General features: G+C 38.5%; 1 protein-coding gene across 2 annotated transcripts in view; it reads right to left on the minus strand.

Moving 5' to 3' along the window:
- Positions 1–18,688, minus strand: part of RNF175 (ring finger protein 175) — a 65,812-nt gene that overhangs the window by 31,491 nt on the left and 15,633 nt on the right. For both annotated transcript variants that reach the window (XM_063705608.1, XM_004040524.5), the window contains exon 4: positions 2,642–2,796. In XM_063705608.1, coding sequence (XP_063561678.1) covers positions 2,642–2,796 — 155 coding nt within the window. The remainder of the gene's footprint in view (positions 1–2,641; positions 2,797–18,688) is intronic.

Here is an 18,688-nt window from a genome sequence, read left to right on the forward strand (position 1 = left end):
TGAAGCCATAGCATGCTTTTGGGAGCAGGAGCTTTGCAGCCAAGTAGTTCTTTGGTCTGATCCAAGGCTTTGCTGCTTACTGCCCATGGGACTTTGGTCAATTTACTTGGCATTCCTTCCTATGATTGCCTAATTTATAACATGAGGATAACACTAGCTCCTAAAGTTGTTCTGAAGATTGTGTGAGCTAATGTATTGATGTTTATTGACTTGGCACACTAAATGCTCAATATGTCATATCACTGTTACGGATGTGTTCGGTTTTCCAAATCTCAAGCCCCACTTCTCCTGCCATTTTCCTGCTTATTGTGGGTACCTATTTTCAGGAACAGTAGAGTCCAGAACTTCCTTGCTACCCAGACTTACACTGTAAGGCAGATAAGCCAGATAGGAGATTGTTTAACTGCTTCAGAGCAGCCTCCAAAAGGAAAGCTTGGCCTTGGGCTGGATTCGATGTGATCAAGCCCAGCTCTTTGTGGCTAGTGTGTGTGTGTGTGTGTGTGTGTGTGTGTGTGTGTGTGTGTGTGTGTGTTTTGTTTTTGCTTTGTTTTGTTTTTGAGGTGGAGTCTTGCTCTGTTGCCCAGGCTGGAGTGCAGTGGCGTGACCCTGGCTCACTGCAACCTTTGCCTCTGGGTTCAAGTGATTCTCCTGCCTCAGCCTCCTGAGTAGCTGGGATTACAAGCACCTGCCACCACACCTAGCTACTTTTTGTATTTTTACTTGAGACAGGACTTCACCATGTTGGCCAGGCTGGTCTCAAACTCCTGACCTCAGGCGATCCACCCACCTCGGCCTAACAAAGTGCTGGGATTACAGGCGTGAGCCACCGCATGTGTGGCTTATTTCTGACCCTGAACTTCACTGCTTGCCAGACAAACCAACTGTAGTTGAGAGGAAACTCATTTCCCCTTCTTTGGGCACCCCATCCTGAAACAAGAGCTTGATGTGCTCTCAAAGAGTAACAGTAGGCTTTGAACTGCTGGTGCTGGAGACCACTGCTCATGGGTCTGCCTTCTACAGCAATGCTGATTTCTTCATCCAGCTCCCCTAGCCTGTAATGAAATCCTCTGCTTCCAAATGGAAGATAGTTAAAATGTGACTCACCTGTAATACAATAATTAAGCAAATATCCATGGTAATTCTGGGGCCTATTGCCTCTTATGTACAGGAGCTCCATCCTGACTGCTCTTCTAGAAGAGGCCCTACTTCACCTTGCTCACTGATGTCTCTTCAAATGGCAGCTGAGTTTGCTTTACAAAGTCAGTGGAGCCTCTTGACTCTCCGACTATCCTCTAGGGCTTGGAGTTGTGCAGGCAGGAAGAAGCTGAGAGGACATACTTTGGGCATGGGAAAGAGAGCGGACATATGCAAGCCATAAAGGGTAATGAGGCAGCATTTGGGTATTTCTTGTAATAAAGTTCCTCTGCATTGCACGAAGTGATGTGCACAAAGACACTGCCTTTAGATAGGGTAATTCATTCTACAGTGGATAGGTGAACCATTCTCATGGAAATACAACATAGATTATATCCAGGGGATGAAAACAAGCACATTTTGATTCATCCCAAACTCAGAGCACTTTCACAAATCTTAAATAACTTAGAATATTTTCTGAGGAGAAAGGTACCATACATTCACTTTACCGATTGATAAGCCAGACACTACAAGGGCTGTCCAAGATCCCAAAGTGGCCAGTTGATAAGGTCTCCTACCACCACCCAGACCTCTTCCTCTTTAGTTTAGTGGAACTCAACTAAAATACTCATAACATGAATTCATGTATTTGGATATCCATTTTTATCATCACATTTATTTATCTGATTTCTCATTGGATATTTTTCCTTCTCCTAACTTGAAGGAAAAGTTGATATACGTGTTTCCTACTTTTTTAGAGGATGAAAACAATGTCTAAATAATCATAAAAGTATTTCACTGAAGCTTATGATTTATTCTTCCAAAAGGTCAAATTTAGCATTGTTTTATCACTGTTTTACATTTTACACACTTCATCTCATTCCAGTTTTATCATGATGAGGATATGGATTTTATCCACAGAACAGGGAGGGCAAAAGCAAGCCTGTGGGCGCAGTATGTGATGATAAGCACTTTGGAAGGATTTGTGAATGATACAATGGAGTTATACAAATCTTTGGAGGCTGACAATGGTAATTAAAGTGACCATTGGAATATTAAACCATCATTTGTTATTAGAGTAATAAGTTGTCCATAACTTATGATTTATTATATATTTTCAGATTGAAACACAACTTTCAACTCTTGCTCTATTTTAAAATGTGTGACACAACTTATAGTGGAATAAAGAAAAATGCTGAGGTAAAAATAAACTTGCAAATAATGCTCTAGAAATTTTAAACAATAGTTTCACTTCTCTTTCTTCTGCATTTCACTAGCTAATATTTGAAGTAATAAATTTTACATGCATATCTGAATTGCCATTAAATAATGAAGGCAAACTAAGACCAGTGTAGCTAATTTCTCAATTGTTTTGCTACCAAAGGTAAAAGACATGTAAAAGAAATATAACCCCCCCACTCCCCAACCCAGGAAAATGGCAATAAAATATGCTTTGTAATATTTAAAATAAAGGGACTGCTGGGGAAGGAATGTATGGAATACATACCGTGGTGTCCTTCCTGAGAGGGGTTTTCGGGTAGCTCTGAAGAGGATGTAACTGGTAATAACGGAGAACATCCCCCACATAGACAGAAACCTCCACCAGTATAATTTTATCGTGAAATATAAGGGGACAACCCACATCTGCAACAAGGTCACCAGCTGTCAGAGAAATGAACAGGAAGTCTCTTTCAATGACCAAGTGCCTGAATGGCATCTCCATTATTAAATGAGTCTGAAGCATCTCTGGGAGAACCACCTTCACCATCATGTCTGTACCATGCAACTGGTTCACCATCAAACTGTAAGCTTCCCTAGACAGGCCAGGCTATGGGGAGTATGGGCACAATTATCTGAAAATTCCAATGGGAAACAATCCAAAATACCCGCCTTCTGTCACTTCCTTTCATCTGACAATTTTAGATTAAAGGCCTTTGGGGCCTCCATAGAGATGTGATTTTGGACAAGGGAGCCTCACTTTAGTTGTATAATTGGGGGTACGGATGCTTGCACTGCTTCCCTGCACTCACTGAGGCGGGGATCAAACGAGATCAGGAACGGAAAGCACTCTGAAAACCATACTACACTACACAGAGCCCAGGGGCTTTGTTACTGTCATGTACCCATACGAAAGTGACAGCAATGTCAAAGGAGGAAGTGGAGGTCAGAGTTTCAGAGAAGCCCCTGGGATGTCTTCTGCCTGCAGTCCCAGGGTACTCTGCAAGGTTTCCTGTTCGTTTGGTGCATAAACTCTTTGTGATCTATGCCATTGACCTGAGTCCAAGTAGCCTTCAGAGGGTCCTTTAATCTGGTCCCATTCCCATAGGTCAGGGAGCAGAGCAGAGTGAACTGACTGTCTGTGGGTCACTGATGTGATATGGTTACCATAGCTACACTCCTACTCCTCGAAGCAGGCCTAGTACCAGCTAGTCACCCCTCTTGGGAAAAGCAGACAGCTTTAATCAATAGCAATATCCTTTGGTCTTTTATGTTTTCTCGCATTCAGACTAAACACCTATTATTTGCTCAGAATGAACATAAGGGGAACGGCAAAGAGGGTTTTGTCTCAAGGGTGTACGTTAACTAATTTTTAGTGGTAGCCTGCAGCGCTCTGTTGAGGATTCTGAGCCTGGATCCTGGTTTAGTGGTAGAGTCTTATAATCAGTTAATGAAGTCTGCCAGCAATGTGGGAAGAGTGGTTAGAGCTTGCTTATCGCATATTCATCATCCTGAGTATTAAAAAGGCTGCTGCCATTTGTTTTCTTTACCTTCTCAATCTTCGCAATAGAAAAGGGAGGCTTAGAACAAAAGAGTCTATGGATATATTGTTGGATCCTTTAAACAGGTCTTGGTGATAATAGTCTAAGGTCAATGACCAAAGCTCTTGGACAGGACTTCAAGATAGAAATGAGAAAGGCAAGACCACAGCCATTCTTCTTTCAATGTCAGATAAGAAGACATTTCCCAGGCTCACCATTCTCCTTTGATTGCTCCATCCTCATAAATGATCTGAAGTCTTCTTAGAATTGCTCTGAATCTTCTTTCAGAGAACCCTAGAGTTGTTATCATAGATATGCACTTGAACAAAAACACACACGGAGCAAGTCTGAGGTGAGTATCTGAGGAGTTCGGGAACAAATCCTATAACTTCAATTTTTGTTTTTTTAACTTCAAGGAATACTTTCAGGGAAAAAAATCCACTCTTTAATCTTGCCTCCATTTATCAGATAACTGCTTTAAATTTCCATCCTACTTTGTGGGTGTGGAAAATGAATGAGTTAGCACATTTATGTGATTGAGATAAATACACATACACAAATAGGAAAAACAAGCTTTACTTAAGGAAGTAGAATAGTTTTCAAGAGGACCCGAAACCATATGCTAAGTAACCAAGACTCAAGATGTGCTTACTTAAGCATTCAGCAACTTTGACCTTCTGCTATTGACAGTAAAAGCATGCAGCACCATGGCCTGGTGTGGTGGCTCATGCCTATAATCCCAGCAGTTTGGGAGGCTGGGGTGGATGGATTTCTTGAGCTCAGGAGCTTGAGACCAGCCTGGGCAACATGGCCAAACCCTGTCTCTACAAAAATTAGCCAGGCATGGTGGTATGTGCCTGTAGTCCCAGCTACTCAGAAGGCTGAGGTGGGAGGACCACCTGAGCCCTTGAGGTCAAGGCTGCAGTGAGTTGAGATCATGACACTGCACTGGGTGATAGAGTTAGACCCTGTCTTAAAAAAAAAAAGTGTGTAGCACCTTAACAAAAATCTTATCAGCATATTGGTCATTTATTTTTTGTAGCTGATTTTGGAGATAGTTCTTTATCATAAATTATACATTTGCTGACTTAAAAGATCATTACTTCTGGTAGTAAAGAAGGAAATGGACATGAACTTCATCTTTCAAAGTCTGATCATCTGTCATTTGCATTTTTCCTCTTTCTATTTTAAGAATTTGATTCATTTTTATATTTCCCCATAAAATACTGGAGTTTTTTAAAATAAAAACTTGAGTTGGTTCATTTTAATTCAGTGGAACTACTATGCTCTTATATTTTATAATTTAGATCTAAGCCAAAATATAAGACTAATCAATTTCTTCTAATCCATGGAGTTACAATCCATGATAGTTTGGAGCTACAGCTGGACTATATTTTAATAAAACCAGTTCTCTTCCTGTAGATCTATAAGTATGAACAATTTCTAGAAGATGTCAAATTTCTCTTGATGCCTAGATTTAATTAATAGTGAGTAACAATGTTCAATGTACAGACATGGTACTTTTAAAAATAGGCTTTGGAGATCAAAAAGGAAAAGAAAGCAAAAAATCATTAGAATGTATTATGTATGCAAATATTTTATTTCTTAACTATCTTTAAAATGTAACCCAGCACCATATTTTCTCAATATATGAAGGGAAAGTTCAGTAATTTGCTCTGTGAATTCAATGATTGCATGGCTAGTCATTTTGAAATGAGAGACACATTTCATATCAATTTAAAAGATTCTTTATCAATTTCCAGAGCAGTTAAAATTTCTCATTTTAAATAGTAACTGCCATATATGAAATGTAGGAATGCTGTCCCTCATAAATAAACACATGAAATATATGAAATCGAGGCACATACGTGCAAAGAAGGAAGCCTGGCATCTGGAACTCATTAATAATGCCACAGGGGTCACCATCTGGGCATGTGTGTATAAAACACATCTGCACTACTGGCAACGGGTGGCTCATGCATCTGGATCACATCACTCACGTTCTCCCCAACCACATATCATAGCAGGAGGAGTTTCCTGATGAATCAGATGCTGCCCAAAAGTACCATGGTTTTTTTGTGTTGCCATGCACATAATGAATCTGAAAAGAATTACAGATCAAGCCAAAACAAAGATACCTTTCATTTGTCTAATTGTACAGAATGATGAATGGGCCGTGCAATATTAAAGGAAAGAAGGAAAGAGAAAGAAAGAGAGAGAGAGGGAGGGAGGAAGGAAGGAAGGAAGGAAACAAGGAAACAAGGAAAAAAAGAAAAAAATAAATAAATTATGTGTGTTCATTTCCTCTGCACTGCAAATCCCAAACTATCTGCAATCATTTGTGTGTGGAGGGTGGTGGGATGGTGGAGGGAGGGCAGTGGTGTGCTCAGAGGTAAGCAGAAAATTATCATAAAAAAATACCCAGGAAACAATGCTGCTATTAGTAAAAGACAATGAAGGAGAGTGTGAATATAAAGGAAGTAGGAAGAAAGTATGGGTTGGCACGTGGTGACTCATGCCTGTAATCTGAGGACTTTGGGAGGCCGAGACGGGTGGATCCCTTGAGCCCAGAAGTTTGAGACCAGCCTGGGCAACATGGTGAAACCCCATCTCTACTAAAAATACAAAAATTAGCTGGGCGAGGTGGCACATGCCTGGAATCCCAGCTACTTGGGTGGCTGAAGCGTGAGAATTGTTTGAACCTGGGAAGCGGAGGTTGCAGTGAGCCGACATCCTGCCACTGCACTACAGCCTGGGTAACAGAGCAAGACTCTGTCTCAAAAAAAAAAACAAAAACAAAAAACAAAAAACAAAGAAGAAGAAGAAAATATGGAAATGGAATGTTGGCATACAAAGGCTCCTTAGAAATTCAGTTGGTTCACTTTTTTTTAATCTCCACATCAATCTAGATGGCTGATTTTGTTATTTAAACTTTTAAAGGAGATTCTGCAATGTTATGTACATATGTATTTAAGTATGTATGTATTTGTGTCTTGCCTCATTTTAAAAAGATTTGAGCAGACACAATGCTTTATTGGCCCAGTAATATTTTCTAGTATTTCACAGCTATTAATAGGCAGGAAGGTTGATTTAAATAGAGCAATGCTTCAATCTGGAAAATTATTTGCACTGTATTGAGGCAAGTTAATAGTGTGTCTGAAACCCAAGTTCTGGGCATGTAGTCATCAGGCCTTCTACTGATTTGTGAAGTCAGAGAAGGATTCTTTTTTGGCACTCTTCTGTCTACTTGCTGCAGATATGGAAAGTAACTGCACATAAAAGAAGGTGGAGAGGGTGATGTTGAATGAAATTTTATTTCTAGTTAAATGCTGTTCAAAGCATTTGGAAATGATTTAACTTTGAGGCTTTGCCTACATCTATAACATATCAAGATTACCAGCTGGAAAGGGAAAAATTCAAATACCCAGATGCTTGGACTATGCTGTGCTAAAAATGCGACTATTTGAAAACATCCAGGTATTTAGGAGTATCCCGCATAAAATATGAATTTCCCACCTTCTTTCCACTTTTGACATCACACAGGAGCAGTTAACATCATATTTCTATACTTTATTTTCTAAATAAACCATTTCTTTTGCTTTAGGTATTTATAATAAGCTGCTGTGATGTACACAGCTCCTACAGACCACAGAACATAATCTATCTAGACAAATTTAAAAGACCACATCAGAAGACGGGCATACTTGTTAAAAAGTTGTATCTGAAAATATTCTGAGCTTTTTGAATTAGTCTGTGTCCTCTTTAAGTACATGATCTGAATTATGCATAAAAGAATGTGAAAATAATAATCCTTTATAATGAATAATACCTTCAGGGTAAAAATAATATGCATAAATAATAATACATTCAGTGTACAAAGCTTTTACACATATTACTATAAGTGCACTTCCTACTTTTTTTCTAACTTCCATCCCTTGCTTTTCTGTAAACTCCCATTCCAACAGTAAGTAACCTGGCTCCCACTAGCTGCTATTTACTTAATTGTTCAATTCCTGTGTACATACACAGCAGTATGATAATTGTTAATTTGTATCCCCATGGGGAACAATTTTATCAAGTGGAATACAGTGCTTTTTTGCAGTTCCTATTGCCTTCATCTTACAGACTCTGCTCATTTCCAAAGTTAAAGAGGGGATGATACTTTTCCCCTCTCTACCCTTCAGTGAGGTTGTTTTCCATATTTTTAATGCAGTTAGATCCTCTTGCACAGTCTGCATTTCTCCCTGGAATCCCCCAACCTCCTAAATGATTCTTAAAAATGTTCCTATTTTGAAGTCCGGTTTTTGTGCTGTACAGCTCTATGACATTTGACAAATGCATAATATATTGTACCCACAAATACAATATTACACAAATTAATTTTACTACTCCAAAATTCCTGACCTATTTATTTTCCTCTCTTCCCCTCAAACCACTGATTGTTTTGCTGTCTCTATAGTTTTGTGGTTTTCAGAATGTCATGTAATTGAAACCATACAGTATGTAGCTTTTTCACATTGGTTTGTTTCACTATGACTTGTTTCACCAAAGTTCGTCCATGTCTTTTCATGACACAATAGCTTATTTCTTTTTATTATTGAATAGTATTCCATTGCATGAATGTACCACAGTTTATTTATCCAGCTTTTAAAGGATATCTTGGTTGCTACCAGTTTTGGGCAATTATGAATAAAGGTGCTGTAAATATTTGCATGCAGGTTTTTGTGTGAATGTAGGTTTTCAATTTAACTGGGTAAATACCCGGTAGAGTGATTATATAGTAAGCCTATGTTTAGCTTTGTGGGAGACTGCCAAACAGCCTTCAAAAATAGCTTTACCATTATTTGCATTCCCAACAACGAGAGTTCCTGCTACTCCACATTGTCATCAGTATTTGGTATTGTCAGTTTTTTGAATTTTAGCTATTCTAATAGGTGTGTAGTGTTATCTTATTATTGCCTTAATTCTCTAATGACACATGATGAGATGATGTGCTCCTTTTCATATGCATATTTGCCATCTGTAAGTTTTCCTTAGTAGGAATTAATTAATTACATGTGTAATTAATTACATAAGTTAATCCAGATCTTTTGCCATTTTTAATGAGTTGTTTTCTCGTGGTTGAGTTTTAAGTATATTTTGGATACAAGTCCTTTATCAGATATATGTGTTTGCAAATATTTTCTCCAAGTCTGGCTTGTTTTCTCATTCTCTTTTTTTTTTTTTTTTTTTGAGATGTTGTCCCACTCTGTCGCCCAGGCTGGAGTGCAGTGGCGTGATCTCGGCTCACTGCAAGCTCCGCCTCCTGGGTTCACGCCATTCTCCTGCCTGAGCCTCCCGAGTACCTGGGACTACAGGCACCCGCCACCACACCCAGCTAATTTTTTGTATTTTTTAGTAGAGATGGGGTTTCACCGTGTTAGCCGGGATGGTCTCGATCTCCTGACCTAGTGATCTGCCCGCCTCGGCCTCCCAAAGTGCAGGGATTACAGGCTTGAGCCACCGTGCCTGGCCTCATTCTCTTAACAGTATCTTTTCCATAGCAGTTTTTAATTTCAGTAAAATCTACCTTATTTATATTTTCTCTCATGGATCATGCTTTTGGTACCATATCTAAAAACCCATCATCAAATACAAGTAAACCTAGATTTTTTTCCTATGTTATCTTCTCAAAGTCTTACAGTTTTGCATTTTTCATTTAGGCCCAAGATTCATTTCGAATTAATTTTTCTAAAAGGTGTATTGTATGTTCTGTGTCTGTGTCTATTTTTTTTTTTTGGCATATGAGAATCCAGTTGTTCCACAACCATTTGTTGGAAAGACTATCTTTCTCTATTGAATTGCCTTTGTCCTTTGTCATGGATCAGTTGACTGTATTTGTTTGGGGGTCTATTTGTGGGCTCTCTATTCTAATAGTTCCATTGACCTATGTGTCTATTCTTTCACCAGTACCATGCTATATTTATTACTGTAGCTTTATAGTAAGTCTTGAAATTGGGCAGTGTCTGTCCTCCAACTTTGTCTTTCAGTGTTGTGTTGTCTATTGTGGGTCTTTTGCTTTTCCACATGAACTGTAGAATCAGTTTGTTGACATACACAAAGTACCTTGCTGAGATTTTAGTTGAGATTGTGTTTAATCTATATATCTATAGATCAAGTCAGGAAGACTGGACATATTGATATTGAATCTTCCAATCTATGAATATGGAATAATCTTTCCATTAATTTATATCTCTTTTCTCTGTATAGATCCTGTACATATTTTGATAGATTTATGACTAAGTATTTATATTTTTTTGGTGCAACTGTAAATGGTATTGTGTTTTAATTTCAAATTCTAATGGTTCATTACTGGTAACAATTGACTTTTGTATATTTACTTTGTATCTTCCAACCTTGCTATAATCACTTATTATTTCCATGAGTTTATGTTGATTCTTTGAGATTTTCCATATAGACAATCATGTAAGATGGTTTTAATTTTTCTTTCTAATCTGCATACCTTTTATTTCCTATCTTGCTGCACTAGCAAGGACTTCCTGTACAATGTTGAATGGGAGTGGTGAGACAGGACATTCTTTCCTTCTTCCTTATCTTAGAGGGAAATCATCCAGTTTCTCACCATTAAGTATGTCAGTTGTAGGCTTTCTGTAGGCACTCTTTATCAAGTTGGGAAATTCCCTTTTATTCCTAGTTTGCTGAGAGTTTTACATGAATGCATGCTAGACCTTGCCAAATGCTTCTGCTACATCTATTGATATGATCACAGGACTTTCTTCTTTAGCCTCTTGATGTGATTATTTACATAAATTGATTTTTAATTGTTGAGTCAGCCTTTCATACCTGGAATAAATCTCACTTGATTGTGGTGTATAATTCATTTTATACATTGTTGGATTTGATCTGCTAATATTTTGATGAGGATTTTTGGATTTATGTTTTTGAGAGATTTTGGTCTACAGTTTCCTTTTCTTGTAATGTCTTCATATGCTAAGTCTTGAAATTGGGCAGTGTCAGTCTTCCAACTTTGTCTTTCTGGTTTTTTTATGAGGGTAATGCTGGCCTCAATGAATGAATTTGCAAGTACTCCCCCTGTTTCTATTTTCTGGGAGAGATTGTAGAGAACTGGTATCATTTCTTCTTTAAATGTTTGGTAGAATTTACCAGTGAAACTACCTGGGCTTGGTGCTTTATTTTTTGGAAGGCTATTAATTATTGATTGAAATTTTAAATTGATATAGGCCTATTCAGTTCATCTATTTCTCCTTGTGTGAGTTTTGGTATAGTTTGTGTCTTTCAAAGAATTAGCCCACCTCATCTAATTTATCCAAATTTGTGTGCATAGAATTGTTTGTAGCCTTTTCTTTTTATGTCCATGGGATTAGTAATGATGATCTCATTTTCTTTTCTCTTTTTTCAGGGAGACAGGGCCTCACTCTGTGACCCAGGCTGGAATGCAGTGGCACAACCATAGCTCACTGTACCTCCAACTCCTGGGCTTAAGCAATCCTCCTGCCTCAGACTCCTGAGTAGCTAGGACTACAGGCACGTGCCATGATGCCTGGCTAATTTTCAAATTTTTTGTAGAGATGGGGTCTCATTATGTTGCCCAGGCTGGTCTTGAACTCTTGGCCTCAAGTGATCCTCCCACCTCAGCCTCCCAAGTGCTGGGATGACAGGTGTGAGTCACTAAGCCTAGCCCAATTTTCTTTTATAATATTAGTAATTTGTGTTTTCTCTTTTTTTTTCTTGGTTAGTCTGGCTAGAGGTTTATCAGATTTATTGATCTTTTCAAAGAACCAGCTTTTGGTTTCATTGTGTTTCCTCTACTGATTTCCTATTTTTAATTTCATCAATTTTTGCCAAAATTTATATTATTTATTTTCTGTTTGTTGTAGGCATAAATTACTCTTCCTTTTCTAGTTTCCTCAGGTGGATTTTTAGATTATTGATTTTAGACTTTTCTTCTTTTCTAATATATGCATTCAATGGTATAAATTTTCCTCTAAGCACTGCTTTTGCTGCATCCCAGAAATTTTGATAAGTTGCATTTTCATTTTCATTTAAATTATTTTAAAATTTCTCTGGAGTTTCTTCTTTGATCCATGTGTTATTTAGTATTATGTTATTTAATCTGAAAATATTTTGGAATTTTCCATGCTTTCTGTTATTAATTTCTAGTTTAATTCATTGTGGTTTGAGAACATAGATTGTATAATTTCTATTCTTTTAAATTTATTTTGGAGTGTTTTATGGCTCAGAATGTGGTGTATTTTGGTGAATGTTCCATGTGATGTCAAGAAGAATATATACTCTGTTGTTGGATGAAGTATTCTATAAATATCATTTAGAGCAAGCTGATGAATGGAACTGTTCAGACAATTATGTCCTTACTAATTTTATGCCTGCTTGATCTATCAACTACTAAAAGATGTATTAAAATCTTTAACTATAATGGTCAGTTTGTTGATTTCTCTTTGCAGTTCTATCAGTTTTTGTCTCATATATTTTGATGCTCTTTTGTTAGATGCATACATATTAAGAATTTCTTCTTGAATAACTGACCCCTTTATCGTTATGTAATGCCCTTTCTTTCTTTCTTTTTTTGAGGCAGAGTCTCACTCCGCTGCCCAGGCTGGAGTGCAGTGGAGAGATCATGGCTCATTGCAGCATTGACCTCCTGGGCTCAAGCCATTTTCCCATCTCAGCCTCTGGAGTAGCTGGGACTACAGGAGCATGCCACTATGCCTGGCTAATTTTTAAATTATTTATAGAGATGGGGTTTCATCATGTTACCCAAGCTGGTTTTGAACTCCTAGGCTCAAGCGATCCTCCCTCCTCAGCCTCCAAGTAGCTGGAACTACAGGTGCATGCTGCTACATCTGGCTAATTTTTTTTTTTTTTTTTTGGTAGAGATAGGGTGTTACTTTGTTGCCCAAGCTGGTCTCGAGCTCTTGGCTCAAGCAATCCTCCTACCTTGGGCTCTCCAAGTGCTGGAATTACAGGCATGAGCCACTGTGCCAAGCCAAATGCCCTTTCTTATCCCTGATAATTTTCCTTGTTCTGAAGTCCACTTTGTCTGAAATTAATATAGCTGGCCCAGCTTTCTTTTGATTAGTGTTAGTATGGAATATCTTTTTCCAAATCTTTACTGTTGATATATCTGTAACAACATATAATTGCATCTTGTTTTTGTAAATTAATCCACTCTGAAAATCTTTGTATTTTAATTTTTATATTTAGACCATTCACATTTGAAGTGATTATTGATATAGTTGGATTAATATCTACCATGTATGTAACTATTTTCTATTTGTTGCACTTGTTCCTTGCATCTTTCTCCCTCTCTCTCTGCCTTCTCTGGTTTTAACTGGGTATTTTATGAGATTCCATTTTCTCTCCTCTATTAGTATATCAATTATACTCCTTTACAATTATTCTAGTGGTTTCTCTAGAGTTGCAAAATACATCCATAACTAATCCAAGTCCATTCTCAAATAACACTTACAGCTTTGTTAGTATTATAGGTACCTTATAACAGAAATCCCAATTCCTCCCTCCCATTTCTTATAATACTGCTATCATTCATTTCAGTTATCCATATAACATAATCACCCAATACACTGTTCCTATGTTTACTTTGAACAATTAATCTATTAGAGGAATTAAGAAAAAGAAATAGGGCTGGGTGTGGTGGCTCATGCCAGCAATCCCAGCACTTTGGGAGACTGAGGTGGGCGGATCATGAGGTCAGGAGTTTGAGACCAGCCTGACCAACATGGTGAAACCTTGTCTCTACTAAAACTACAAAAATTAGCTGGGTGTTGGGGCAGGCGCCTGTAATCCCAGCTACTCGGGAGGCTGAGGCAGGAGAATTGCTTGAACCCAGGAGGCGATGGGTACAGTGAGCTGAGATCACGCCATTGTACTCCAGCGACAGAGCGAGACTGTCTCAAAATAAAAAATAAAAGAAAGAAAGAAAGAAAGAAAAAGTTTTATTTTATCTCTATTTATTCTTTCTCTGACATTCTTTCTTTCTTTATGTAGATTATCTGAGTTTCTGGCCTAAATCACTTTACTTCTTTCTGAAGAACTTTTAAAAAACACTTCTTACAGGTCAGAACTACTGGTAATGAATTCCTCATTTTTTGTTTGCCTGATAAAGTCTTTATTTCTCTTTCACTTTGAAGTGAATTTCTCTGGATATAGAATCCTAGACTGCTGGGATTTTTTCTTTCAATACTTTAAATATTTTACTTCACATTCTTCTTGTTTGCATAGTTTGTTTTTCCCCTCTCTGGCTGCTTTTAAGGTTTTCCTTCATCTTTGGCTTTCCGTAGTGTGAATTTGATATACCCAGGTATAGATTTCTTGGTATTTACCCTACTTGGTGTTCTCTGAGTTTCCTGGATTTGTGGTTTGGTGTCTCCTTAATCTTGAAAAATTATTGGTCATTATTATTTCAAATATTTTTTCAGTTCCATTATCTCTTTCTTCTCCTTTTGGTATTCCAGTATGTGTATGTTATATTTTTTGAAAATGTTCCATAGTTCTTAGATATCCTGTTCTATGTTCTTTTCACTCTTTTTTTCTCATTGCATCTCATTTTGGGAAGTTTCTACTGACATTATCTTCAAGCTCACTAATTCCTTCCTCAGCTTTGTCCAATCTATTGATGAGGCCATTCAAGACATTCTTCCTTTCTGGTACCATTTTTTTTGTTTTATTTTTAGCATTTTAAAAGGTTCTTTGTAAGTTTCCACTTCTCTGATTACATTACCCATCTATACTTGGATGTTGTCTACTTTTTCCATTAGAGATCTAAGCATATTAGCCATCATTATTTTAAGTTTTATTTTATTTTTAATTGAAAAATAATAATTGTATATATTTATGAAGTACAATGTGATGTTTCTGTACATGTATACATCGTGAAATGATCAAATCAGGCTAATTAGCATATCTATCACCTCAAATATTTATCATTTTTTTGCAGTGAGAACATTTAAAAATCCTCTCTTAGCTATTTTGGGACATTCAATACGTTTATGTTAACTACAGTCACCATGCTGTGCAATAGAATACCAGAATTTATTCCTCATATCTAACTGAAACTTTGTACTTGTTTACCAATATCTCCTCTTTCCCCATCTACCCACCCCTCTACGGCCTCTGGTAGCCACCATTCTACTCTACTTCTGTGAGTTTGACTTTTTAATCATAATTATTTTAAATTCCTGGTCTGATAATTCCAAAATCTCTCCCATATCTGAGTCTGGTTCTTTGTCTCTTCAGACTGTGTTTTTTTCCTCCTTCTAGCATGACTTGTAATATTTGGTTGAAAAGCAGACATGATGTATTGAGTAATAGAAGCTGAGATAAACAGGCCTTTAGTGTGAGGTTTTGTATTAATTTGGCTAGAAGTTGGGCTGTGTTTAATGTTTGCTGTAGTTGTAGGTGTCAAAGGCTTCAATTTCCACTAGTGTCCTTGTTTCTGTCTCTGCTGTTGTCTTTGGGTTTCCCTAAACATTCCTTCTTATATAGAGTCTAAGCCTTGCAGCTCTTTGAGCTCTAACTTTTGGCTATTACACTGGACACCTGTTGATGTGGTGGCAGGGTGTAAGGATAGTGGGAGCATTCTGTTATCATATGGTTAAGTCTCTTTTAGGCCTGTGTACCTGGGGTGGCCTTTACAAGTGTTTCTCAACTATTTTGTTTCCCCTTAGGTGACACAGGAAGGCTAGAGGGAGCTGGAGTTGGGTTATTTCTCTCCCCTCATGTTAGATGAGGCTCTGATCAATCTTTTCCCTTGCTGTGGTAGGCCTTATTATGGAGAACATTCTGGATCTGCTTCAAAGTGGTCACTTTTCCCCTCCCCTGCTGGAAGCATGAGAGCACTTCTTGGGTTTTCATTGTCAGACCCCGGTGGGGTAGCTGGAGGTAAAACCTAAACAAAATGTGGGGTCCCTGACTGTGGCTCCCAGGAGTTTCTCACTCTCACACTACTCTATGCACTGCTTCCAGCAATCCTTCAGAGTTACTACATTTGATATGGCATTGTCGCTTCTGCTTTCAGGAAGGAGATCTCAGCTGTGATTTCCTGCATTCATCTGTCTCTCTAGATTTTGAGGTGGTGGTTTTCCCTGTGACCTCAATTCTCTGACAGGTCCAAGAAAAGCCATTGATAATCAGTTTGGTCCGTTTTTTTCTTGTTGTAAGATAAAAGTGCTGACTTCCAAGCTTTTTATATGTTGGAGCTGAAACCAGAAGTCCTTCCTATTTTTTAAAATTTCATCATTTTAAATATTAGGAAACAAAGGCTCCTTGTGGTTAAATGAGTAGATAGAATCTTCCCACTTCTAAGCCAGTACTCTTTCCTTTCACCATCCTGCCACATTCGGTTGGTGCAAAAGTAATTGCTGTTTTTGCTATTAAAAGTAATGGGAAAAACCACAATCACTTTTGCACCAACCTACTATATCTCACAAAATCAGCCCAGGAAAATGTCCTCAGAAAAAGCATGAGACTGAATAGCTGGGCATGGTGGCTCACGCCTGTAATCCCAGCACCTTGGGAGGCCAGCCGAGGCAGGCGGATCACCTGAGGTCAGGAGTTTGAAACCAGCCTGGCCAACATAGTGAAACCCCGTCTCTACTAAAATAAAAAAATTAGCTGGGCGCAGTGTCAGGCACCTGTAATCCCAGCTACTTAGGAGGCTGAGGCAGGAGAATCTCTTGAACCTGGGAGGCAGAGGTTGCAGTGAGCCGAGATCATGCCACTGCACTCCACCTGGGTGACAGAGTGAGATTCTGTTCCAAAAAAAAAAAAAAAAAAAATTCAGGCAGAATAGAAGGGGGTGGCAAGGCAGTATAAGCAGATGTACTGCTTTGAAAAAAAACAATTCATTATCTCCTCATAGAGGATGTAAATCAATGGTTGAGTATTCTCTCTAGCTTTACAAAAGTGTCCAGAAAAGGATTCTTTTATTAGCAAACTGCTTTTACAGCATATGATTACGTTTGCACAAACATTATAAACAAACAGTATCTAATGGATGCTTTCGGAGTCAACTAATAGTACTGAACACTTACTATGGATCAGCCACTGTACTAGAAATTCAGAGATATTTAATGAGCTTGTTCTTGATATGAGAGCAAATAACTAGTGAGGTTGGATTCTAGCCTCTCTGCAACTAATTAGTTATATGCCCTTGGCCAAGGTTTTTAATTTCTCTGAACTATATTTCACAAAGGGGATAAAAAATAATTACCTCTCAAGGTAACTGAGGTAATGTACAGAAAGCACTTATCATAGCTGTAATAATAATAGTAATTTATATATAGTAATTTTATGTATAATTATTATGAGTATTATAGTAATTATAATATATATTAATATGTTCCTAATGTTGATAGAGGTTACAATATCAAGTCATGGAGATAAATTTCACTATGTAGCCCCTTGTAGAAAAGAGCCAGCAATGTTGTGAATCTTATAAACATGTTCAAAGCTCTCAGTAGCTAGTCTCATACATGCCAAGAAAAACAATTAAAAGCTAGCTTCTCTCTGGATGATAGGGCAATTTAGGTCAGCATTTATGGACACATGTCTGTCAAATTCCATCCCAAAGACTTTAAATTCAGTAGTGTATTAGGCCGTGGTTTTTTTTGATATTGTTCACCCAAGTATAAGAAAGCTGGAAACCAGCATTAGAATAAGCTAGTGGTACTCTAGGAACAATTTCAAGCTCAAATGGTTGCAGACATCACCAAGAGTGCCTGAAATGGCTGTGCTCTGATGACCACTCTGGAGGTGAATCCCCAAGAAGGAATGCAAAGCATGGGGCAAAGTCAAAGCTGCAGCATGGGAAAGCCTGGCCTCTCATCTTGAGCCACAGATTGAGTAGCCCCTCAATAGAGACATGCAGGGGAATGGGGCTACTCAACCTGTTCCTTTGGGACAATACCAATAATTAGATGGATTGATGTGCAAAGAAGTAGAATATATTCCAGAGACCAACAAAGTCTATGAGCTAACCCAGCAGAGTCTCAAGGCACCATGAGACCTGAATCTGTCCTTGACTATGGTGGTGGCAACTTTATGCAGGCTCCTGGCTTTGTCAAAGTGCTAGACAGGATCACCATGATCATTACCATCATGAGAGGCATGATAACAGGCACCTGGTCACCTCCAAGGTGATCCTTAGGACTACAGAGCCCCACTGGGTAGCCATAAAACATAGGAGCTGTGTGACAGAGGGACATAGACATAGCAAACTTAGAGAGCAAAAGTGGGGTGACTAAAGGAGTCAGGGGGAGGTGGCAGTCAAAAGCAAGTCCCTGGAGAGGCACTGCAGGTAGCACAGCTTGTGCAGTTAGCAACAGGAAACAACTCAGATGACTCCAGCTAACCAACAGAGGTCAGGGTCCGGGGTGTCCACCTAGTCCAGTGTAGCCTGAGTCATCTAAGGTCAGACCCTTCAATGGCCACAAGTCCTTAAAGGGGATTCTGAGGCATAGGCAGGTCTGTCTTTGGCCAGGTAGAGCCAGTGTGTAAGTGCCACACTTACACTTACTGGTGCAGTGACACACACCCTCCAAGAGTTGACACAAGAGCAGCTGCTTCAAATATAAGACAAGGATGGTCTTTGTGCATATGCCACCTCAAAAATCATCAAATCTGGCCAGGCGCAGTGGCTCATACCTGTAATCCCAGCACTTTGGGAGGCCAAGGCGGGTAGATCACCTGAGGTTAGGAGTTTCAGACCAGCCTGGCCAACATGGTGAAACCCCATC

The sequence above is a fragment of the Gorilla gorilla genome, chromosome 3 (genome assembly GCF_029281585.2).
Source record: "Gorilla gorilla gorilla isolate KB3781 chromosome 3, NHGRI_mGorGor1-v2.1_pri, whole genome shotgun sequence".
In the NCBI taxonomy this organism is placed as follows: domain Eukaryota; kingdom Metazoa; phylum Chordata; class Mammalia; order Primates; family Hominidae; genus Gorilla; species Gorilla gorilla.